The sequence below is a fragment of the Daphnia magna genome, linkage group LG9 (genome assembly GCF_020631705.1).
Source record: "Daphnia magna isolate NIES linkage group LG9, ASM2063170v1.1, whole genome shotgun sequence".
Lineage (NCBI taxonomy): Eukaryota > Metazoa > Arthropoda > Branchiopoda > Diplostraca > Daphniidae > Daphnia > Daphnia magna.
Window position 1 is genome coordinate 5,315,930 of NC_059190.1, and position 25,390 is coordinate 5,341,319.

General features: G+C 37.1%; 2 protein-coding genes, 1 long non-coding RNA gene and 2 pseudogenes across 4 annotated transcripts; 4 read left to right on the plus strand and 1 right to left on the minus strand.

Annotated features, from left to right (window-relative positions):
* Positions 1-3,136: 3,136 nt before the first annotated feature.
* Positions 3,137-4,542, plus strand: LOC116930758. Its single transcript, XM_045178789.1, has 5 exons — positions 3,137-3,366; positions 3,435-3,636; positions 3,694-3,791; positions 3,858-3,970; positions 4,034-4,542. Exons 1-5 carry the CDS (start codon positions 3,277-3,279, stop codon positions 4,194-4,196), a joined length of 666 nt encoding a protein of 221 aa, XP_045034724.1. The 5' UTR covers positions 3,137-3,276; the 3' UTR covers positions 4,197-4,542.
* Positions 4,543-8,967: 4,425 nt separating this feature from the next.
* Positions 8,968-12,268, plus strand: LOC116930760 (annotated as a pseudogene).
* A 306-nt stretch (positions 12,269-12,574) lies between these two features.
* Positions 12,575-14,397, minus strand: LOC116930761. Its single transcript, XR_006651301.1, has 5 exons — positions 14,191-14,397; positions 13,721-14,132; positions 13,537-13,665; positions 13,156-13,463; positions 12,575-13,096 (listed from the first exon to the last, which is right to left on the minus strand). It is a non-coding gene; the product is annotated as an uncharacterized LOC116930761 (long non-coding RNA).
* A 911-nt stretch (positions 14,398-15,308) lies between these two features.
* On the plus strand, positions 15,309-15,962 carry LOC116930514 (annotated as a pseudogene).
* Positions 15,963-20,971: 5,009 nt separating this feature from the next.
* Positions 20,972-24,664, plus strand: LOC116930762. 2 transcript variants are annotated; one of them, XR_004398550.2, is made up of 5 exons: positions 20,972-21,607; positions 21,666-22,691; positions 22,764-23,075; positions 23,129-23,422; positions 23,482-24,664. XR_004398550.2 is itself a non-coding variant. In XM_032938168.2 (2 exons), exons 1-2 carry the CDS (start codon positions 23,299-23,301, stop codon positions 23,916-23,918), a joined length of 561 nt encoding a protein of 186 aa, XP_032794059.2. In that variant the 5' UTR covers positions 23,136-23,298; the 3' UTR covers positions 23,919-24,664. The 2 variants fall into 2 exon arrangements, 1 of the variants encoding a protein (XP_032794059.2); XM_032938168.2 differs by lacking the exons at positions 20,972-21,607; positions 21,666-22,691; positions 22,764-23,075 and having other exon boundaries at positions 23,136-23,422.
* Positions 24,665-25,390: the final 726 nt, after the last annotated feature.

Consider the following 25,390-nt stretch of genomic DNA (forward strand, 5'->3'; position numbering starts at 1 on the left):
TATCGTATCCCCTGGTAGGGGCTAAGGCCCAGCGTACTTGAGAAATTATGGAATTGAAAACCCACCAACTGCAACTAGGTTCTCCAGGAAATAAAGCGCTTCCAGGAAATGACTGAACGAGGGTATAAACTACCGGGGCAACATAATGCAGCGGTAGTGACCAGCTTGGATATAATCAAGAAAATGTTCAAAAAATTAATGCAGAGAACTGATAATCGGGGGTGATCCAATATTTCAAAATTATCCTTTTTCCCATATAAAAACTTTATTTTTTACAAATTAAAAATCAGAAAGATAAAGACTAATTCTTTATCTTTCTGATTAAAAAAATTAACCTCGTACGAGCAATCTTAGTATTTAAAAAAAATTCACGGGCGAGACACCGTTTGGCCTATCTCGTGCGGGTTAAAACGCCGTTTTTGGACCGAGGTGATCCAATACTTGGCGCGGGTACTGTAAATCTAAGAAAAAAGGCAACAAAATTTTTTTTGAAAAAGATTTTTTTTAAAAAAAAAACCGAAAATGATCAGTAACTATCTAAAGTTACGACGCTGAAAGGGGAAATAGGATTTTTTTTTTAAAAAAAAAAACTTAGATCTAAGTTTTATATCATGTATTTTGGGGGGATTTTTTTGTTTACGGGAAGGGCTCTTTTAAATTGGAATGAAAAGTTTCCGCACAGTAGAGAGAGCTAGTAGTAAATGGGACTACTTTGGTTCTCTTGTACGGGGCGGAAAATAAGGCTAGATGGGTTCATTAGGGCTTAAAAAAAGAGACATCGTTAGCTCTATAAGCGCATGTATAGTTTGGTACACCATGCTATTTGAAAAATCATTTTAATTTCGATTTGAAAATGAAAATTTTTCAATTCCTTTAAAAGTTTCGCCCTTTTCTTCCCGTGCATGGCAGCTACTGCCAGTTTTCTTAAATGTCTACTTTTGTAATCGTAGAGGGAAAAAAAGGAGTGCCTACGACTACAGCGTCATCCGCTAGAGGCACTTGAGTCAAGAGGCTGGGGTCGAAAAATCTGGCAAAATTTGAAATGCTTCCTAGACCGCTGATTAAAATATTTTTCCACGTTTTCTTAACCAAACATGAATAAAATAATGATTATTACTCAGTACAAAGTATTCTTTCTAGTCGTCAACACTTCAAAATGACTCGCGGAAAACGAAAGGATCTTTCTGTCGAAGAAAGATCTCAAATTATATTTCATCATCAGTTAAAGTTCTCTGTCAGGCAAATTGGTTCTTTAACCAGTGTGAAACCATCAACAGTGCAAGACAGTATAAAACGATTTAAGACTACTAATAGTTGTGAAAGTTTGCGTGGAAGCGGAAGCCCTGCACTGTTGAGTCAGTCAGATAAACCCTATCTGAAATTATGCGCTCTTCGTGATTGGCGTAAACCTTTAAAAGTGATTACAGAGGAGTTTAATATGGGTAGAAAATTTCCTGTGTCTCATTCGATTGTAAATAGAACTTTACATTTCTGGCATCTTTTCGGAATAGTGTCCGCCCGTAAACCGCTATTAAGTAAGGCAAACATTAAAAAAAAACTTGCCTTTGCAAAGAAACATGTGATATGGTCAAAGAAAAAGTGGAGAAAAGTGTTGTTTACGGACGAATCTAAATTTCAACTTTTTGGGACCAAAAGAAAAATGTTCGTTCGTAGACAGCCCGGTGAAAAATTCCATAAAGAGTGCTTAACACCTACCGTGAAATTCGGTGGGGGCAGCATAATGGTGTGGGCTGGAATATGCACCCAAGGTGTAAGGAAAATGGAAACGTATCGTGGGGATCATGGACAAAGAGATGTATCATAGCATATTAGTACACACTGCCGTTCCGGAGGGTAAACGGCTGATCGGAAGAGGATTCGTATTTCAAGAAAACAACGATCCAAAACACGCGTCCAAATATTGCCGAAATTATTTGGAGAAAAAAGAAAAAGTTGGTTAGTCTTAATTTTGTTGTTCTCCTTTTCCCATTCAATAACTATATTTTACCAACTATTTCATGTAAGGGGATCTTGTGTGGATGGTTTGGCCTCCGTAAAGTCCCGATCTCAACCCCATCGAGGCTATGTGGGATTACGTCGACAGTAAATTAGATAGAACTCAACGTTCGTCACAAGATTGCATTTGGAGGAATGTTGAAAAAACCTGGAACGCCATTCCTCAAAAAATTCTCAAGAAATATATTTTTTCGATGAAAAAAGATGTCAAGTAGTTGTAATGGCCAAAGGCGGTCACACCCGCTATTAAAATACACACTGTATTGTTATTACTTATTCAGGGAAATAAAATTACGTAGAAGATGACTTTTTTGTTTTTCACCTGTATTCAGTTTATTGTCCAGAATAAAAGTAGCCTACAGAGTCAAACTTTTACCCACTCACCATCCGTTTCCACAATTGAATTTAATCGTTGAGGGAGTGACTGAATGATGTTGACAATGAAACCTTCTTCTACAAGCATTGACCACATTTCACGAATTGCATTCCATAGATCTTCACAGTTGAACACAAATCTTTTAGCCTTATGCAGTCTCTTTAAAATCTCACGCCACACAATCTCCAGGGGCATTAGGTCCCCAGATTTGTTTGGCCCTTCGTTCATGACATTTATGTTGTTGGAAGCAATGAAGTCAAGGACAGACTTGGAAGTGTGGACCGGAAAAAAATCATGTATGTAGTTTACTACCAGCAAGGTGTGGCAACAAATTGCATCGCAACAAGTTGATGTACTGGGCTGTATCTAATCTGCCATGTAGTTTTTCTAACGCTTGTAGCCCCATACAGCAACTATGTTGGGAACATGAAGTCAATGGAAACCACTATGAAAAGTTATCTGCCCACTGCTATCGAAACTATAACAATAAATTGTGACATGGATAAGTTAATTGTGAAATTTGTAACCTAGGGTCGTATTCCGAACACCAACTTAAGTCAAGTAAGAAACTTGACTTAAATTGGCTTAAGTCAAGCCAGTCTCAGTAAAAGTAGGATTTCAAGTTAGATTATTTTGAAGTTCTATTCTCAATAAAAAACCACACTATACTTAATAATTAACACTTGACTTTTCCTTTTGTTAAGATACTGACTTCACTTGTACAGTGGGCGTGCCTGGCGTCAACCAATAGCAATTTCCGTTGCTGTGAATTTAGCAGACGAATGTTGTGCCTGTCCAAAAACAAACTTGTGTGTTTCACTGAAAGAAATCAAACATTCGTTTCTTTTTCTGTGTATTTTTAAAATACTATTTTAGTTAATAGTATGGCTCAGAAAACTGTAAACAAGGGGCCAAGGGAACTGTGGTCTGAGATAGAAACCGAAACGTTTGTTGACCAATTCATCTTAAACAAGGTAAAGTGTAAATACTATTGGTTGTTTGAATGCATTTTCTCATTTTTACCACTCACATTTTAAAATAGGATGTCATTGAAGGTGCTTTTGATAGTTGTGTCTCTAGGGAAGCTAAAACTGCTGCGTGGGAAATTATAGCACACGTTCTTAGAACATCCTTTGCTGAATCTAAACCGAGAAGTGTTGAAGAACTAAAAAAGAAATGGAATAATTTGAAAACGGTGGCAAAGAAAGATATTGGGTTATATGCCAACTCACTTAAGGGGACAGGTAAATATTTTAAACCTATTTTATTTTCAGTTTGTGCATTTTGTTTAAATCTTGTAGGTGGTGGCCCAGCATTTCAGCTGAAGCCACTGTACGAGAAACTTCACATACATGTTTTTAAGAAAGACAACCCATGTCTGCCAGGAGAAATAATTTCCGTAAGTTGAAGAAATTGTTCGTGTGTTTATACTAAATGCATTCATTAATTATTTCCAATTTTATAGGGAAGCTGTGATTCTGAGACTCTTGACGAGGAAGCTTTAAAATCGCTGTACGACCAAGTTCAACACGGTGATGCAAGGCTACAAGATATTGATTTTGAAGTAACAGACGAAATGTAAGCACAATTTACTAACTTAATAGTGTGACGTTGACTAACTGTGATTTATTGAATTATAAGCCGGGAAGCACACAATTCGTCTCCTATACCAACGACACCGTTTCCTTTGGCCATATGCGATGGAAGGTCGTCAGGATTGCCAATTGCAGCCGTGCCAGTGATTCCATCAAAGTCTGCCATTACGTCATACTCAGCAACTCCGTCAGGTTCAGCTACTCCATGATCATCAGCAACTCATTCACGACCATCTTCTTTAGCCCCTTTTGACGGGAGTGTTGAAAGTAGCAGAAAACGTTCATCAACCACACAATTAAGCATGAGACAGCAGGTAAAAAACGCAAAATTGAATGTTTGCTCATCATCTGAAACATCTGCAAACTACCGTGTGAAAGAACAGCGGCTCAAAGTGCTAGTATTGATTATGCAAGCTAGACGTGAACTAGGCGAGCCATATGACAAATCTGAACTTCCTAGCGATCTTCATGATCTTATTTTCAACTCAAAAGACGAACTGTGATGCACACAAATGAAATCATTGTATAAAACAAAATACACTGTTTCAAAATGAATGTTGTGTGATGCGTGCTCTTTTAGCAAATCCTTGGCGACGAATAAAAGCGTTCGTTTTGATTACCGCCTCCGTTTTGTGGGACAGCAGGAGGGATTATTTCGTCATGATCATCTTCCATCTCAATATCTTCGTCATCCAAGGCTGATTCCGATCAATAGCAATGTTATGTAAAACACTACACGCTATTATTATGCTGTAATAGGGAAAAATCATAGCTTATACAAAGGTCAAACTATAAAATATTATTATAACAAACGAACCAAGAAGCTCGACTTGGAGTGAGTCTGAGTTCAACATGTAGGCAATAAAATCATTTTTTCCAAATTCCAAACATACGTTCTATCATGCTTCGGGTAGCCTTGTGTGCTCGATTGAAACGCAACTAAAACAGACAAGTTTTTTTATTTTGCCAACCCTCAACCAATAGCTGTATAGTAAAACCTCTTTGGGTGTTTCTGGAGTGCCATATGGAGTTATATGATGTGTTGTACATCCATAACCGCTGTCACCAAGCAGAAAACCATTGCCAAAGTGGCCATGGGCACATTTCCTCCCTATGCTGCTGTCTTTAAATACGTTTGAATCATGGCAACTGCCAGGCTTGGTAGCATTAACAGATAAGAAACGATTATTCGCATCACAAATTCCCTGCAAAAAAAAATCTTTCAATTAACGTTCACCCAAATGAGAATTGCGCATTCACTATTACCTGAACGTTGATTGAATGATAGTTTTTTCTGTTAACATAGGTTCTTTCGTGGTGTATTAGGCGCACGATTCGCACATGCGAACCATCAACACACCTTATAACTCCGGGCATTCGAGAGATGTCATAAAAATCGTTTTTTACCTAAAAATTATTTGATTCGTATCACTGTAAAATTCTATAGCTCGTGGAACGTATCACTGTAATAAGATTTTTCGGGAAATTAATGTGGCGCTGTGAAATAGCACATAGTGCAACTGAAACGCCTCTCACTGCTCGTGAAACTGATGGTTGGCTCAGTCTTAAAACATTTCCAACCAATTTTTGAAATGAACCACCCTCATAGAATTGCGAAGCAATCAAAACTTGATCAGTAGGGGTCAAAATACGTCTAGCCCTTGTTTTTCTTCTCGGCAAATAAGGTGTTACTAATCCTAGCTCAAAGAATTAAACATTAGCAACAAGATATACCTTGCAACAAAAAGAAATACCTGTAATAAAGTTAATTGAATCACGGTCGAATCGAAAAGTTTTCCTCAGTTTTTCATCATCGAATAGAGTAAGAATATCTTTACGATTCACATAGAATGGACGAAAACGGTTACGATTAATGCGATTCATCTGTCGTCGGTTCACTTGTTTCACTATTGTCAGAATCATTCATTTCTCCGTCAACCTCGTCATATTGCGCAAGTCAATCATTAACTCGTCAAATTCGTCCGTTTCAACATTGAATGATGAATCGCTATCCGTGCTACTTTCCATGTTTATTATTAATTTGAATAATTTCGTCTGCAATTCATTTGAATTGCGGTGCAACCACGCAAAATTAGCATTACTTAAGTACCACTTTAGGTCCTCAATCCAACAATTTGTTGGATTGACAAATCTGTCAAGTTAAGTACAGAAACCTGAAAAGTAAAGTGTGGAAACGAACTTGACTTCAAAAATTTTATTTTCAGAATAGGATTTTTCAAGTAAAGTACAGAAATTTCAAAGTCAAGTGCAAAACTTGACTTAAGTTGGTGTTCGGAATACGACCCTTGCTAAATCAACCTACGCATAACGTTGTTCGTCACCAAAACAAGCATGGGTTCCAAAATTCTCCAATAGACAGGTCTAGGTGTTTCAAAGCAAATTTCTTTCTTTCTAACTTGTTTTCGGGACCGAAAATTGGGATGAAATTAGCCATATTAATAAAAGAGCAATCTCATAAACAAAAATTAAGAATTTGAATTTTTTTTTTTTTTTTTTACATTAGGCGCAGCTGCAGACACACAGGGTCGCAACCATTGGACTGATGTCCATTATCACCACCAGGGTTAATTTGACGAGTTTTTTTTTTGCTGTTTTTCATATGAGCAGTGTAAATGTTGTAGTGTGTATTTTGTGTGGAAGAGGGCGATGGAAGTACCATCAATTTTATGCGAACTTGTTGAACGATGACTTTTTTGTTAGGAAGAGGTGTGAACTGTCCGTGTAGTGGTGCGTGCCCAGATGTGGGAGCAACTATGCTCACCAGGAGAGTTAAACTCGGATCACAAGGTGCCCCGATCACCAAGTGACGCCTTATCCAACTCACCCATCCGCCTCCCAAGAATTTGAATTGCCATCAAGTCACACACTCACAAGTCAAAACAGTATTAAACCTCTGCTACAGGCCTAAAGCAAAGTAGTTTCAACTTAAGTGCCTCTAGCGGATGACGCTGCAGTCGTAGGCACTCTTTTTTTCTCCCTCTATTATTACAAAAGTAGACATTTAAGAAAAATGGCAACTACGCACGGGAATAAAAGGGCGAAACTTTTATAGGAATTGAAAAATTTTCATTTTCAAATCGAAATTTAAATGATGTTTCAAATGGCATGGTATACTAAACTATACATGCGCTTATAGAGCTAACGATGTTCTTTTTTTTTAAGCCCTAATGAACCCACCTAACCTTATTTTCCGCCCCGTACAAGAGAGCCAAAGTAGTCCCATTTACTACTAGCTCTCTCTACTGTGCGGAAACTTTTCATTCCAATTTAAAAGAGCCCTTCCTGTAAACAAAAAAATTCCCAAAAAATCGTGATCTAAAACTTAGATCTAAGAATCCCCAGTCCAAAAATCGTTTTTGTCGGACGAAAACTTGATTTTTTGCGATTAAAAAAAAAGAAACCGATTCCCAATAAGCTTCTCTCAGCCACTCTCAGCTGTGCGGAAACTTTAGGTAGTTACTGTATGTTTAATATTTCATCCACCAGCCGTTACCTTCAATACATAATTGAAGTCTTTTTGTCATTGAAAGCGTAGTTTTTCACGATAAGCTTTATTTTCAGTAAAATTTTGCCAAGCGGTCTATGCATGCCCAAAATTTCTTCTTTGTTTCGGGAATCTTTCGCGTCAAATTCACGCACAATATCCCCCCACACGTTTTCAATGGGATTTCAGTGGTTTATTGTTTATAATTTGTTTATTCATATTGTAACGCCGGGAGTTACTTGAAGACCCGGGTAGTGACTAAGACAGGTTTATTCACTGTAAATGTACACCACACTACAACAGATATAAGTAGACTGGGGCTACAGCAAGGAAAACGTACGAGTATTTATGCGTTTGGAGAACAGAAGCTATCGTGGGAAATCTCTACGGACAAGACTGCCGGACATCTCGGATTGGATTGTGGGAAATATCCGATAAATGATCGCCGGACATGACGATCGAGCCCATAGTCTCAATAACCGCGACATCTCCCTCTCTAGATAGCGAGTCGTCCCGACCGCTATTACTTTCCTATAAAATCTCCTTTTTAAGGCTTTTTTTTCTTACGATAGTTTAAATCGCTATTGCTTTTCTTTAAAACTCTACATCCCAAAAACTCAGCAAACCATTGTAAACATTTGACCCCTCTACACTCTACAAAGACAACACCTTGTCAAACATCAAGTCAGAGAAGAAAAAAAAACCAGTACATGAGTTCATGAAATAACATAAGTTGGGGGATTTTTCCACTTTCAGTAAGTCAACCGCTCCCGACATCGAAGAATTTCCATGAGTGTCGCTCGTCTCCACTAATTGGGTCTCCAGCTTGGCCAAGTCCTCCCCTCTGCTTCTCCTTCTCTGTCTCCGGCTGCTTTCACGCCGCTCTTTTTCTTCTCTACATTGATTCCTCCAACATTCTCTCAATTTTTTCCAACCTCGTTTCTACCGTTGCATCTTGCTGCGATGGGTAATACGTGGGTCTTTCCTCCCTTCCCATAACTCACAGAGCCCACTCGTCTTGCTTCCCTCGATCGGTCATCTCCTGGAAGCGCTTTACTTCCTGGAGGAACTCATCGCAGTTGGTGGGCTTTAAGCCCCATAATTGTTCTAGTACACTAGGTCTCAACCCCTGCCAGAAATACGCTAGCTTTGTAGCTTCAGCCATACGCGCGTTTACCCTCCTGCACAAATCAAGCACGTCGTAGTAGTACTCCAGGGTCGATTCCTCGATTCCCTGCTTCCTCGCACGAAATTTTGTTCATTTAGTTTCTTTGTGTTTTATTTCATACCTAAATATGTAAAATCTTTGTTTATTTTTGTTTATTGTGATATATTACCCAAATATCATCTGTTTTTGTTAACTTTTGTTTATTTTTGTTTAGCACAACCTATGATTTATTGCATTTGCTTGTTTTTGGGTGTGTCCAGACGGTATCCGATTGAATTACTTTCGATCACGTGATCTCTGACAACCAATGATGTTGCGGAAATATTAGTCGCAAGTGAAACCACCTAGAGATTAATGCATTTGAGACATTGCCAAACTAGTTTTATTAGTAATAGTTGTCAAATGTATGTAGCTTCGTAAAAAGCAGACAGAAGAAAAATGTCGGAACAACGAGAGCAAAGACGTCGTCAAACTACGCCTAAAAGTATCGTAGTACAGTACCCACCACAAGTGTTAGAAAATGCGCGGATATCCGTAAGCCTCGCTGATTTGCGAGGTAAATACTGGGGATAGATTTTAAAATTTTTTTACAAATACATTTGTTAAAGATGTATTCGTGAAAGATCACAACTCCGATTAATTTTTGCCCATTGGGACTTTATTCAACGACCGCGATTCGATCGTGATCCATGAACCCTTCCTATTTTTTACAACGACACAGGAAAAATGTAGTATGACTTTTTCCCCCTGGGGGCAAAGGGCGCAAAAGAATGCTTAACTCTTTCTTTGTCGCGAACACATATCCGCGCGGCTGATTTCCCCAGTGTAAAAAAGTCATCTACATTTTCATAATATAGTCTTGAATGGAATGCGCGTTTTCCCGGGCGAAAAAAAAAGGAAGGGGTTCATGGATCACGATCGAATCGCGGTCGTGGAAAAAATGCCCAATGGGCAATTTGTAAAAAATTCCGGACTTAATCGGAACAAAGATATGGCCGCCGGAAAAATCAACCCGCCATAAGGATAAAAAAAAATTTATTAAGGTTTGTAAAGTTCTATTTTTTCCGAATAATTTAAAAATGTATTTTTCGCAAATCAGCGAGGTATTTACACGGAGGTTACGGTATCGCATGACTTATCACTTATGCAAAGTATAAAAATTTGTCTTTTTTTCTTAATTTTTAATTAATATTGTATTTTGAAGGACTTGGTAATGGTCCCATTTTGTCCAGACCTATTCTTGCTGCAGTCCAACGTCCCATGATATCTACAGATATGTCTGATCACACAGGTATTCAAATAAAGTTATGTCATGTTAAGCATGTTTATGATGATATATGAATCTGATCAATACTTTTGTTTCAGATTGTGTCGTTACAGTTTCCCCAGCATCAGCTCATGGTCATCAAGTTATCAAACCTATAGTTGCAGCTCGTCCTAATCAAGTTGACATATTGTAAAACCCCTACTTACTTCATCTTTAAGTAAATAGCTTTAACTCGATTAAGGGAAGCTGCGGACTTCGTTCGATGGTATATTCCCGTAAAATGTTAACATGATTCAAACAAGTCGATGAATGTCTCAAACGATTGGAGGCATACACACAGGCCGTAGCCGTATAGCCAGCGTCAAGCAACAACAAAGACACAAATAAGACAAGTTTAAACGGGGAACGAGCAAGCCAGTAACAGGTCGAATAAACGACCTGACACTTGACTCGTGAAGGGGTGAATCAACACTAGACTGGGTGAACAGCCCAGCGTTGACTAACGAAGAATTACAATTGATGGGGTTTTATACGACAAACAAAGTCAACGCGATCACCAACGCAAGGTGAGCGTAATGAAAGGATGGAAAGGAAAATGACTTGTTTCCAGGAATGAGAGGGAGGCTATTTTTCCAAGAAAGAGTGAGCTGATGCATTCCTTACATGCCTTGGGGAAATGGGAGATTGCGTCCCGCAATCTAGCAAAACAAGACAATGAAATTGGAACAGTGAGAAATGAGAGCTGATGGGAAACATCGATAAACGGAGCGTTCCAGAGCATTCCAGCGAACGTAACTGTGAATAAAAATAAAACGTGATAGCGAGTAGAATGTCAGCTCTTGGTTGTTCTTTCAGTGGCTCGATCTCTTGAACGTAAGGTAAATGAAGGCCCAGCAATGAATTCCGGTCGATAGAACTTCGTGGTTGGGATCGATGGTGATGATGATCCCATCGCTGCCACCAATATGACAAACAAAGTCAACGCGATCACCAACGCAAGGTGAGCGTAATGAAAGGATGGAAAGGAAAATTACTTGTTTCCAGGAATGAGAGGGAGGATATTTTTCCAAGAAAGATTGAGCTGATGCATTCCTTACAATATCAACACTTGTATCTCATGGTAACTTATTTGTCAGACCTAATACTTGCAGCTCGTGCTATTGAAATTGCCACATCTATTTTTGCAGCTCATGCTAGTCAAGCTGCCACCCCTCTAGCTACACTTCCTGCTAATCAAGCTGTCACATCTATAGCTGCAGCTCGTCCCAATCAGGTTGACACACCAACAATTGTATCTCATGGTAACTTATATGGCAGACCTATTATACTTGCAGCTCGTGCTATTGAAATTGCCATATCTATATTTGCAGCTCGTGCTAGTCAAGCTGTCACACCTATAGTTGCAGCTCGAGCTGTACAATTGGCCAGCACACTTCAATTGCGGAATATTTTGAAGGTTCCTAACAACCATGATATTCAAATTGCCACGACAACTGCCTCGTTATCCTTTCTGAACATACGTCCTTCCGTTAATAATCCCACAGGTAATCCGTTCATTGAATTAAATCATATAATTTTTAGAATAAAACGTTTGCATTCTTTGGTTAAGGTAACGTAAGGCGACCGGCAGTACCATCAGACCACGAATTTTTAACTAATTCGTATGGACATCATCCTAAAAATTTCGCTAGTGGAGAAGGCAAGAAACCATTATTGGTAAACTTTACATTGTGATGCTTGTTAATTGATCGATTTGTTGTTATTTACAGAACTCCCATCAACATCTCATGCTAATGATGGAAATTCAAGCAAAAGTCGTTTAGGCTCGAGGCGTATGTTTTCCGGTTAATTAGCATTTGGAGAGAGTTTAATGAGAAACCGAAATATCGCCAAATTGGAAAACCCTATCCCTTTGGAATGACGTGAGTGTTCTTCAATAATTCAGCATTAGTAAGAGAAAAATTCATTTATTTAAGTTAGATTGCAATTGAGTTGGCCAAAGACGGAGGACCTCGCTACAGTGGTTCACAAATCCACATAAAGTAGAAAAATCTTGTGCAAAAATACAAGCAACTCCGGGATGGTACTGGACTGAGAAAGGCTTGGAAATTCTACGATGTTTTAAACGATGCGTTGCACAACAAACCTGAAATTGCCCTTCCCAATATCAGTGATATTGGAAAAAAGAAAAAGGTATTACTGATACTTGTATCCAGATTGTTAATAATTCTCAGCACAGTAATCTGACATTTAATTTTGTTTGTAATTTTAAAAGGGTGCAAGTTCTTTTCAAGATGACGATTCTGATGATAGTGGCCCAACAAAAATGAAGAAGAAATAATTGAAAGCATCAGATTTCTACGAGGACGTAATGGTTCAAGAAAGAAGGCGAGAGGAGAAGGAAGATCTGCGTTTTCAAAGCAGCAAAGCAAATGAAGACATTTTACTAGGCTTCGTCAGAGAGCTGAAGGAATCTAGTGAAAGAAAAGCCGTTCAAGCGGAAAAAAATGGTCAACACTTTGCAGCACTAGCTTCTGCATTGATTTCTAACATTAATCAAACAAATCAATCTTTAAAGTAGTTTTCGGAGTATTCTTACATTATTTGAAGTGTATGCAAGAAGGCCCTAGCGCACTTGCGCTGTATTTTGTTATTCATGTAATGTGCTTTACAAATAAGAAAAATTGCATTTGGTTTTTCTATAGACATGTTTAAAAAGAAGTCTTAGAAACATGTTAATGTTTTTTATTAAACAGAAATGGTCGATGATTTCGAAATACAAATTTTTTGTTTTTTCAAAATAATGATGAATGAAATGCGAAAGTTGTTCTTCTTCTCCTTCACTTTCCTCAAGGATCTCAGCATAGTACGCTGCAATAGTATTCCTTTTTTCGATTGCCCTGTCGTCAAGTTCCTCATTAACATCTTCGTCTTGTAAGTCAAAGTCATCGTTCAGTTCATTTTGATGCTCCCTATCGTCGTCGAGTTCAAACGGCAAGTCGAGAGTGAAATTGTGCAAACAACATGCTGCAACGATCATGTTGTTGAAGTAGTCTAAATTTTTAACGTCGTAGGTTTTTAATCTCATGAATTTTCCTTTTAATTTTGCGAAAACCCGCTCGATAATTTGGCGGTTACTTGAAAGAGCTGCATTAAAACGAATCTCAAACTAACCGTATATGGACATTAATATTAATGTGAATGGGAAATTAATTTTTGGTTTAATACCTGTTGCAAATCATGATCTCTCCTAAAGGGAACCATCATTCGAAAGCCCTAGGTATATCCTCCATCCCCAAGTAAATGATAATTTGTTCCATGTAATAGACGTTCAAGACGACCTCTTCCAAGCGAGCTACATTTAAAAACACGTTTATCGTTCATTGACGATGGGTAACCGCCACTGACGTCAATTATACGCTGGTCACCCGTACATACTGCTTGCAGCGTGACAGAAAAAAACTTCTTTCGATTAAAATAGCTTTCTCCAGAGTGTTTCGGTTTAATGAGTGGGATGAAAGAGCCATCGAAGAATCCTAAAAAAGGATTGTTCAATTTTCAACAATGGATGGTCACCTCAAATAAGAAATTTAAGAAATTTAACTCTACCAAGTGCATCAGGAAAGCTATTCTGTGCAGCTAATTGAGCATAGTTCTCTTCTTGTGGCCATTGAATAAAAAATTGAGAATTGTCAGAAATTAGACTGCAAACTTTCACAAACATATTATGGGCAGAACCTGAAAAAATTATATTTAATTTCACAAACCCCGTTCTTTTAAATGAAAATATTACTTCGGTTTCTTTATCCAAAACGATTGGCAACTTCACGGAAGCTTTCTCGGGTTGACAATGCCCAAATACCTAAAAGTAGCTTGTTTTTTACGGGTTCCACGTCATTAATAAAAGTCTCACACAATGCAGGACCAATAATTTGCAGTAGTTCCTTTAAAGTTTTATATGTAAATAGTGTACATTTTGCCTATTATTTAATTGAAAGTGAATGTACTTGGAATTTTTCACGACCCATCCAGTAATCTTCTGCAAATTTAATGTCTCGGTAACGAAACACCATTTCTGCATATCCTGGAAGAACAATTCTTTCCGTGCGTCGTTGTTCTCTAATAAGCCTTATCTGACTTTTCTTCATGATCCACTTTAGCAGCAAAGACATCCTGTACGGAGTGTTTCCGTTTTTGGTTACGAACTAGATTGAAAATAACGTTTGTTTACATCGAGAAAAACAAAAATATGTGACATTTTACCTTAATGATGCTTAAAATTGCTAAAATGTCTTCTTCTTCGTCATCTTCTTCTTGTTGCAGAAATGAAATTATTCCCAAAAGTGGTCTCAGATCCATTTTCAAATTAGTTGCACTTCACCCAAACAAAACAATTCGTAAAAATATTTCAAAGCATACTGCTCTTGCAAACAAACAAAAGTATCAGAATCTGGCAATGCCGAAAGCTAAATCTAATTCAGGCTGTACAAGAACTTTGATAATCAGCTGTTCGAAAAATAATTCGATTGGATACCGACTGGACGCACCCTTTGTTTCTGTTTTGCACTAAGACCAACATTGTCAAATTTTCTTTTCTCTGTCCTAATTACGTCTGCATCCGAGGAGCAAAATTTTTTGTTTGTTTTGGTTTGCTTTTGTTTGTTTATGTTTTTTTGGGGTGTTTCGATACAATGTGAAAAATGCAAATTAACAGAAAATAAAAGAGTATTAAAAAAAAAGACGGCAGAAGAATGTTTATGACGTTTTTTTATCTAGAGCAAAAATTCGTCCCAGTGAACGCCTAAATGAGAGCATTGGTGACCATAAAAATCCATGTTTTAGAGAAGTTTTTGCCGGTCATGAAAACCTGCAAAAATCTTCTAAAAGTCGTCATTGTAGGATTTCAGGGCAGAATAAAGAAATCCTAGTACGGCCGTAAGGATGAGTAAAAATCCTTTAAAAGACGTCAGCGTGCTGTGTGGGATAATAAACCAATATTGGAAAGTAAAGCTTCGTTTATCGTTGATTGTTTCACCTAAAAATATGTATTTTATTTTAGGGAAGAACTAAATAATGCATCCGACATTTCTAGCCTCAGTGTTACACTTCCAATTATTGATGATACATCTGGGATTCCTTTTGTAACCAGTAATATTGCTAGCTCTGATAATTTCGTGGGACAATGTTTGCTATCAAGCAAGGATGAAATTGTAAAAGAACTCGCACTACTATACGCAAGAACAAAACTTTCTCTTAGCGGCCCTTGAGAAGTAGAAAAACTTATTAAAAGGATATGACGCGATATACCAACATATCCAACGACCATTCTGAAAATCTCACTTTTCGTTAAAGAAGAGTCTATTGGCAAAGTTTAAAAAGGCATGATAAAGAAAGAATCAATTGTAATCGAAATTCAAGTTAATGTTGACGGGACTCAAATTTTCAAAACTAACTCCATTGACTTGTGGCCGATAATTGTTAGAGTAATGAACTCGCTTGATGCTCTGCCATTTGTCATCAGCGTTTTTGTTGGCAAAGGAAAGCCAACAAATCTTGAAGAATATTTTAGGCCATTTTTAGAAGAACTGGTGGCTCTACAAAGTAAAGTTCTCAAATTTAAGGGGCTAACTTATTCCATTGAAATTTCTTCTTTCGTCTGTGATGCTCCTGCCAGGGCAATTCTTAAAGTAATAACTGCGCATACGGAATATTTTGTCTATTAACGTTGCAACCAGAAACGTGTTTATGACACAGTGTATCACTGCACATTTCCTGAAGTTACTGGTATTTCTCTTAGAACTAACGCGCCCTTCCAAGCTCAGTTAATCAGACAACATCATAAAGGTTTCAGCCCTTTACTAGATTTCAAAATGAACATTATATCTTGTTTTCCCCTGAACTACATGCATCTTGTTCTACTTGGTGACCCACTAGATTCAATTTCTGCTTTCCCTTTTGAAACTTTCATTGGAATTATAAAGTTACTTATCAGATCACCCAATAAAGTGCTTGCACAAGTGGTTAGGAGAATTTAGGAACTTGAAAACATTTCAGAATCAGACCAAACCATCAAGAAGTCAGTGTTCAATCTTGAAAATCCAGTTGCCTGTTTGAGTACATTGAAGGAACATTTGAAAATCAATACCAAAAAGGACTCCAAAGGATAGGAGTTACCGGGGCTATTCTGGTCAGGGGTTATTCCGGTCAACAAACTTTAAATATACTGAATAATATTTTTTTATTTGCAAAAAAATATATTATGTGAACAATGCCGTGCTGCATTTTTGTTTAAAAAAAATCGAATAGTTCAACAAACATTTGTTGAAATACATCTTGTTGTCCATATTGCAACCAATTTGTATAGCGTCGCAAAAACTTCTGCGTTAAGCAACGCGTATATGAAACACTATATAAATTTTTTTTTTGTAAAAAAAAACAAAACTCTCTTTTTCTGGAATATTGTTATTTATCTTGAATTTTTATTTTATTTTGTGGTTATTTTTTAATCTGGAATCACGTTGGGATCCCTCATCGGGGCTGGTCCGATCAACTTCAGGTGGTTAAACCGGTCAGTCTTATGTTCAGTTTTCTCACCTTGTTAACAGCTTGTTAACCGGTAACCTCGAATCCGGAAAGCCAATTTTTTTTTGCTTTTCTGACTCATGACTCACTGAGAAATTTTAATTTGATAAACACCAACCAGGTCCGGTCGTGCTGTCCTTCAAGCTAAATGGACAAACTTTTATATTTTTGTGAATAGTTAGAGTGACCGGACTAACCTCAGGCGCAGGGTTAGTTCGGTCATTTTATTTAAAACTGTGTTTTTGTTTCAAATATAGATTTCCAATTCTAGAATTCTAAGATAAAAATCACAAAATAACTTTTTTTCACTTGTTTTTTTTTTACTTCATTTCAGAACAAATAATTATGAAATATCTCTTACGGTTTAAAATTTGCAGGGAAAAAACAAAAGCTGGCCGAAATAGACCCGGTTTCCCTACTATCTGTGCGAAAAGGGAATGGCTGTCAAACTTGTGGTTCTTTAACAATCCTGTGTGTCCGTCAGATATTTTACAAGGCCATGAAACTTGTACACGAAGCAGATTGTTACGGTTTTTAGTTTGATAAAATTAACGATGGGGATGATACAAACAGATTGGGTCAATAGTTACGTTGATCCAAGGGGACGTGGCAGTAGACAAAGCAAAAGAAAGAGGGAAAAGAATCCTCGAGGGGAAGCCAGCGTAAACACAGCACACTCTTATGGTCCTATCGCTCAGACGGTTTACTCCACACTGATCAGACATCAGGTGACAATCGTGTCTGGATTATTGACCCGCCATCTGGCAGAGACCAATACATAACTACAATCAAGGGTGGGGAAAAAGGTGGAAAATGTAAATGTAACAAGATGAAATCTAAGAATATTGACATATATATAAATCAGATGGATTGGAAGCAGAATGTACAATCCTGGCAATAAATTTTGTACGACTTGCAGCTAAATTCTGGGTTTTGCCTATGTCAAAAGGTTGCTGTGTCATTCCACTTCTACATCATTGATGATCATAAAGTACAATACTATCAGTGCTGGATTCCTTGTTATTAGCAAATGAAAATTTTGTTCTTCTAGTAGGAGTATAATTATATGTTGTGAGCGTGTTTATCTGGAATAGGACGATAATCTGAGACAAAATGTATCCCAATATTTCAAGGTACAGAATAAAAACGCAATCAATCGGTGTGTTCAAAATCTTTCTAGTGCAAATGTCGTTTTCTTTTCCCCTACATGTTGTTTGTTTTCAATGTATGAAACATTAATTTATCCTGTATAATTTTCATTTATAAACTGCAAATCTCATCAGTGGCGCATGGTCACTCTTGTGTGAGTACTGGCAATTAGATACACCGATGATTCACACTTATAAGTTATAACCCTTACTTTCTGGAAGTAATCTCAATTATATTTGGAGTTTAATGAGGGAGCAATATATTCAGCTAGCAAAAATTACAAAAAAAATTGTGTACATGATCAATAAAACCGACACGTGATGATTCAGAAAATTCCACAAGTATTTTACAATATTTTTTATTACTAATGAAGGATTCCTAAAGCTTCGTACAAATACATGAATGTATTAGATAGTGGGAAGGACCTCTGACTGAGACCAAAGTTCGATTCCCGTTTCAGCGATAATCTTTTATTTTCTTTCCCAGTTCTTAGCATATATTGATTTTCAGGTTGGGACATTAAATGTCGCTTGCATAATGGGGAAATAATGCTTGAATTTCACGTGGAAATACAGGTGGCGAAAGCGCTAGTTGACAGGAGAAAATGAGGCAACGGAAATAGACATTTGTTCCATAATATATAAGGCAGGCTTAGGTGTAAAATTAGCAGTCTAGAATTAATCAGTCACATGTTTCCCACGTGTTAGTGAACGTTCAGCCAATATTATCTAAGTGATTTAATCTGTTCTCTTCGAAAATGAGTGAAAACGTTAGTTCTATGCCCGGTTCAATATCGGCACCTCCAAATTTGGCAAAAAAACAGGAAAAGACGGGAGATGCATCAATCGGATTACGCAGAATCGTCGGCATGTTTATCCACAAAAAAGAATAAAGGAAATAGTAGAGTAATAACTGAAGTTCTGAAGTCTGATTTAACAATGAGTATTTCATTTTGTGTTACTTTCCCTCAATATCCTTTGTTAATTTTTCTCAGTTTTCAAAAGTTCGTTCCATAAGACGCGGCCAATGGCAAATGCCCAATCTAAGGCTAAACCACAGGCAACAGCCGAAGAAAAAAAGTAATGACACAATAAATTATTTATAGATTCTGCCTTGTTGTGCATTTATTAATAGATTTTTTTTCTTATAAACCAGGAACATCAGATTGCAACAGAAATTGAAGAGGAAGAAGAATATAATGAAGATGAAAGTGAAGATGAACAGTCATTTCAGGACCCAACCATAGGAGACATTGAGGAAAGTAGAATTATTGTCGAAGCCGGTGGAAGAAGTCAAACAGAAGATAGTGTAGCAGATATTTATGACGATGACGCTGAGTCAGAGGATCAACCAAAAAAGTGCCAAATACAACTGTAGAACTGGCTACGCCAACATTAGTAGACGATGCTAGTAGGGCATTCCCACTATTTCAGATGTCGAAACATTGGTGTTTCATATTACGGAAGACAAACTTACATGTAAATCTCCCTAAAAACCAAAGAGTAGCTATTACTAATCCCAATCGATATGTCACACCTCATCTAACTTATAATTGTAGACTTAGACTTAGTAACCAATATATTTGCATTGTGGATCAGCCGTCTCTGCTATTTATTTTAGCCTGCTTTTAATTTAATTATTCCGTAAAGGGAAGGATGATAAAAATTATTATCCCTTTACAATATTCATCTGTCAAAGGGACCTAGCTTTAAACTGAAAGAGTTAACCTTATTGACAACAAGCATACACTACGGATGGAGGAGAGCTCACTGTTTGGGCGTTAAGGTAAATTGAAAAACCAAAATTTGATATAAATTATATGTTTACTTTTTAATTTGCAGCGTTGCACTGGAATTGGTGAAGACGGGCAGCGATGTGGTTTTGCACTAGCAAAAAAACACACCACTAATACTTGCATAAAACATTACTTGTCTCATTCTTTGGAGAAAACTGGGAAATGTGATTCCATGTTGATCTATGTTTCTCCGTTGGATGGTAACGATAACCGCCGGTGGCTGGATTGCATGCCAACAAATGGTTCTTCATCAATAGTGGTCCCGCATTCGACGCATACAAAGCCAGTTCCTTCTCAGCTCGGTTCATTACTCAAAGAAGCAGTCGTAAAGAAATTGGCACAAGATTCCTCAACCTCTACTAGTGACATCAGCTTAGGGCATGCGTTGGGATTCTGTCCAATTAGTGTCGATCACTGCTGCCAACAAAAAAACGCTAGAGAATTATGTACCATCTCAGAGAATCAAATTCAACTTGACTTTCAAATTCAAACACTATTGACTTAATAAGAATTTGATCTTGATAAATGTCAACATAAAGATAACAGAGTAGCAACGGTAACAACAGAACTTCGTGCTCGTTTCAGAGCGATAAAATAGTGCTGTCTGAAATGCAGCGTTTTATGATCAGCTGTATACTACGAAAAGATGGTGAAAAAGATGGGGTAAATAAGAATATTAAGAAACGCACCCGAAAATCAGAATTAAATTCTGAAATAATTCACGGGATATCGGAAGGGGATCTAGAAAATTAAGGTGTACAATTAATGAAATAAAGTTAACTACAATTCCCGCTAATAGGGCTGTTCGACATCTTTTTTCGCATTTGATTTTATCGTGCAGCGCAGCATTCGATGGCCGAATCTGTCTGCTACGACTGTATTTTGTTATTGTGCAAAATATGAATAAATTTAAAAGTTTCATTGAAAAAGTTAGTGTTTCGTTCCACGTCATTCATCGTTTTGTTTTTGGTGTTAGTGTAAAACTATGTCGTGTTCCTACTATGCAAATGGACTTGTTAGTGATGCGAAAACTCGTTACTTAGATAAGTTAAAATTGTTAAATAGTGAGTGTCTCTATTCAATTTCCAATTCTATGTGGAAACACGGATTAGATTGTTGCCCAATTCTTCCCAAAATTTCTCCCCCAGACATTCATCTATTTGGTCGAAACCAAAAGTCATCAAAACAACTTGGAGGTCCTTGGTGCATACAAGGGCATTTCTTCTGAATCGCAACAGGCTATTAGAGATGGCTGGGTTAGAGAGTTATTCATGGCAATTGCTCTCGCAACCCAAGTTTTATTGATGAAGGCCAAGGTATCTTAAAGTAAAACTACATTTCCAATCACATAAATAATAATAATCCATTTATTGTTAGGTCTCACCTTCGCAAGCCTTAAGTGAGAGCCCAGACAAACCAATGGATTATTATAATAATTTCTCTTTGTGGTTCCTTTTAACTTCTTTTCACGTCATTTGTTTACTTGTATCAACAGTTTGATCCTGAAGAAGCCCATCAGGCCTTTATTGAGTTCGTGATGACAAATAATCATGCGTTCACCATCGGCGGAGAAACTGCAATTCAGAGATTTATAAACAAACTGCAACCACTCTATAAGACTTTCTAGGGTACCAGTGTTAAAAACAGGGTCATGAAAACCTGTGTCACGACGAGGCGATGAGGTTGTCCAGAAGCTTAATCACTACAGAGTTTCCTTAACGACCGACATGTGGACATCTCAAAATAATCTTGCTTTCATGGGCATAACGGCAACGTTCCTAGATAAAAAGTTCAATCCATCCGATATTATTATTGGATTCCAGCACGTGCCAGGGGAGCATTCTGGTGTAAACCTGGCAAACAGTTTTTACGAAACCATTCAGTCGTATAATCTTCAGGAAAAGGCAAGTTCCTCACATATCGTTAATGTAATGTGGTCAATCAATACTTTTGTTTGTTTTTTTTTGTTTTTTTTTGTTGTTACCCATCACCACTGACAATGCGAGTTCAAACGAGACATTTTTCGATCAAATTGTCAAGCTTACAGAAAAAAAAATTGCAAACCCATTCAATAAGGACAAGTGAATACGCTGTTTCGCACACATATTGAATCTCTGTATAAAATGTGCACTGGAGTGCAAGCTTATTGACAAGGTAATAATGAAATTACAATAGAGTTTTGAATGAGTTTACTGATGTAATTTCTTTACAGTTGCGCAATCTAGTAACATAAATCAGGGCTTCCCCAAAAAGAATTCAGAAATTCAAAAAAATTCTGATGGACCTTAATTTGAGTAATTCTAAATTGCAATACGAAGAGGAAGAAGTATTGTTGTCCACGCTGAATGGAGTAGATGAGGGAGATCTCTTGCCCATATTGGATGTTCAAACTCGTTGGAGTTCAACTTATTACTTTCTTAAGGGCTCATTGTGGCTGGAAAACGCCATAAATGAAATCGCAAAAGACAAGGATCTTAGGAAGAATGAATTGCAACCGGGAGAATGGGAGATAGTGAAAGAAGTCTTCAAGTTTCTTAAAAATTTCACTATCATCACGTCTTACATCGAGGTAGTGACGGGCCGTTAACTTTAACGATTAACGAAAACCTCCGTTAACGAAGCCTTTTTTGGTCCCATTAACTAACGAATAACGAAACGATGCAAAATTAAAATAACCGTTAATTGTTTTCGTTATTTACAAAATAAATATTGAGCAAAAAGGAAAATTCAAAATTGCCAGAAATCGTCATTCGATCAGACGACTACATAAAACTTGACAAGGCCGCATAAGACAATACGTCATTTAGTCTTCTGCTAGAGTTCTCTGAAGTCTTATCTCGTGTTCTGGAGTTCTGCTTCTTTAAGCAATTTTTTGAAAGAATATTAATGGGAAATTATCGACAATGGCTTTAAACTATGTCTCTGACGAAGAATTTGAGTCAGATGAGCATTCTTATTCTGCCACTCAACAATCGAAAAAACGCCATATTATACACAACTTCTTTGTGTATAGTACAAAAACAAACAAAAGCCAATGCAAAAAAGAAAGCTGCAAGGCATTAATGAATGGGAAAAACACAACAAACCTGAAAAATCATCTAAAAAGCCCTGTTATGAAACAGAGTATGCTAGTTTTGTAAAAGAAGTTTCAGACCAAAGAGATGCTAGCTCAGCCAAAAAAAGCAAAAGCAAAGTACGGGATCAGTCAACTTCAACAAATCAACATAATCTATTGCAGGTAATCATATCAACTAATCATTTTTTTAGTTCATTTTTTGTACAGTCTTTAATAATTATTATTTATTTTCAGGAGATCAATTCGAAGAACACGCTTTATGGGGTTAACAGCAAAAAGCAACTTAGATTACGTAAGAGATTCTCTTTTTTTGCTGGCTCAACATCATTTTCATATGTCTTGGCAGAAAACTTGGATTTTAAACAATACATCAGTGAATTGGATCCCCGTCACGTGATTCAAAATAGAAAGTGCTTACGCAAGGACATTTTGGCTATAGCCAAAAAAGGAAAAGTTTAATTCGAAATCGAATAATTAATGCTTTATCAAAGCCTCTGTCTACTGCCGATATTTGGACAAAAAAAATGCTTACGTCGTCTTGTTAAGGTAAATTTGTTTTCATTGACCGCTGCAAATTTAATTAATTACCTCTCGTTCAGGAATTACTGTTCACTACGTCTCAGCTGACAAGACACTTGAGGAAGCTGTAATTGAATTTATTCCTTTCCCACCTCCCCACACCAGGGATGCAATTGGTGAACTTGTGAAAAGGACGTTTCAGGAATGGAACTTAAAAGTTCCCATTATTGTAACTGATAATGGGAGCAATATGGTTAAGGCTTTTAAACTAGACCAATCTAACCACATGGAAGAGATTATCAACTCTGTTGTCAACGAGAGCAACAAGGAATCAGAAGAAGTTAGCTTATATTCGGATGTTGACCAGAACAGAGGTATTTTTTTTATAATGAATTATGACTCTAAAGAACTTCTATTATTATTTTACACTCAGATTCAAACACTGAACCTGATTCTGACGATCGTTCAAAAATTGATCCCCATTCTGACGAGCTCTCAAGTGAAGAAACCCATCATCAGATTAACATCGAAAATGAGGAGGTGAAGTATCAGCAATTTGAGAATCAACTCACGGATTCTCTAAGAACATTCATAAATCCGACAAGCTCGAGTTCACCAGCCGAAGATAGAGAAGAACTGTTAAGAAAGCCATGCATAAGCCATATGCTACAACTGGTCATGGCAATATTTGATAAATTCAAGTCGAGCTCAACGTCCAATTCAAATTCAACTGCCACTGTGCCCGCGTTTGTGAAAGTCATTTCAAGCGCAAAAAGGCTTGTAAGTAAATTTAACACTTCCTCAAAAGCAACTCCAATGTTGATCGCGAAATGCAACAAAAAACTGATTGCTGATTGCTCCACAAGGTAATCATCCAACTACCTCGTATTTGAGAGGCTCATTCAAGTGCGAAAATATGTGAATGAAGTCTGCGAAGAATTAGGCTGGGATGGATTGTCGAATTCTGACTGGGCGATGTTGAAGTCCATAGTTGATCTATTGGCCCCATTTGCACTGTACACACAGCTTGTTAGTGGAAGCAAGTACATAACATTTTCAGCAGCAATCCCGACCATTGAAGAACTGAAACTGCATTTAGAAGCATGTGCTGAAGTAGTTGGCTTGAATCTTGTATCTAACGCTATGCTGGTTGATCTGAAAAGAAGATTTGATTTTATAACCGTCCCTTCATCGTCACATTTTGATCCCACATACCTGTTATCTACCATCTTGGATCCAAACTACAATCTTTTTGTGATCAACAATTCTGCTATGCGGAACACAGCCATCAAGAATGTTCTTAAAGTTGCAAAACAAATGGGAGTTTCATTTTCTTCAAAACCCGTTACCGAGAATGAAGAGACAGACTTGGCGATGAAAGAGAGAAGAACACCAGAAGATGGTTTGCCAAAAAATTTATTCCAAACTTCTTTCCGACGACTATACCAGAAAACTGTTAGTGCTGCTAACGCTGGTAATAATAGTCACTCATCGTCTTCATTATCCACTTTTTCAGACGGGGAGTATAAAAAAAGTAAAATAAAAAATCATAGATTTTTTTATCATAAGAAGAAAGTATTACATCTGTTTTGATTGTTGCTGTAATGCATAACAACAACTAAAAGAATGTCTGTGAATTTGTTGTTATACATTACGGCAACAATCAAAACAGATTAAATTCATTCTTCTTATGATAAAATTAAATTTTTTTAAATTTTTTTAATACGAATAATCTAGCTGTGTTTAAAGGCCCGTTCAGACTACACTTTTTTTTCCCGGATTCCGGTGTCCGGATTTTTTTTTCCGGATTTTTTCTCCAAAAAGTCAGGAATCCGGGCTCAGAAATCCATGTTTCAAAATTAGAAATGTTTCTAATTTTTTCCGGAGTCCGGTTTTTTGTTCACGGATTTCTGAGACCGGATTTTTGTCCAACCAATCAGAATTTTTTATTTTTACGCGTACTGTTCTATTTTAACCTTGTAGAGCAACAACAAATAAACTGTACAACTGTTTCAAATTTGTTTTACAATTGTTTTTATTGTTGTTTTGAATTTAAAGTGACAATTTTGATAATAATGGCCAATGCCATTCAAAAAATTAAATCTCCAAGGAAGGTTATTAATATAAGTGATACAAAGAGAAATTCGTGTCCCAATAATATGCCCAAAAGGTAAGTGTTGTATTTTTAGTAATTAAAACTCATCAATAAATAACTTTTCACTAATTTTTAACTCTCTTTAAGTAAGAAGAACATTTTCAAGTGGGCAAAAGAAGACACAGAACTACTAATTCAAGAAGTAGAACAGTATCCAGTGCTGTACGACACCACGATGAAGGACTAT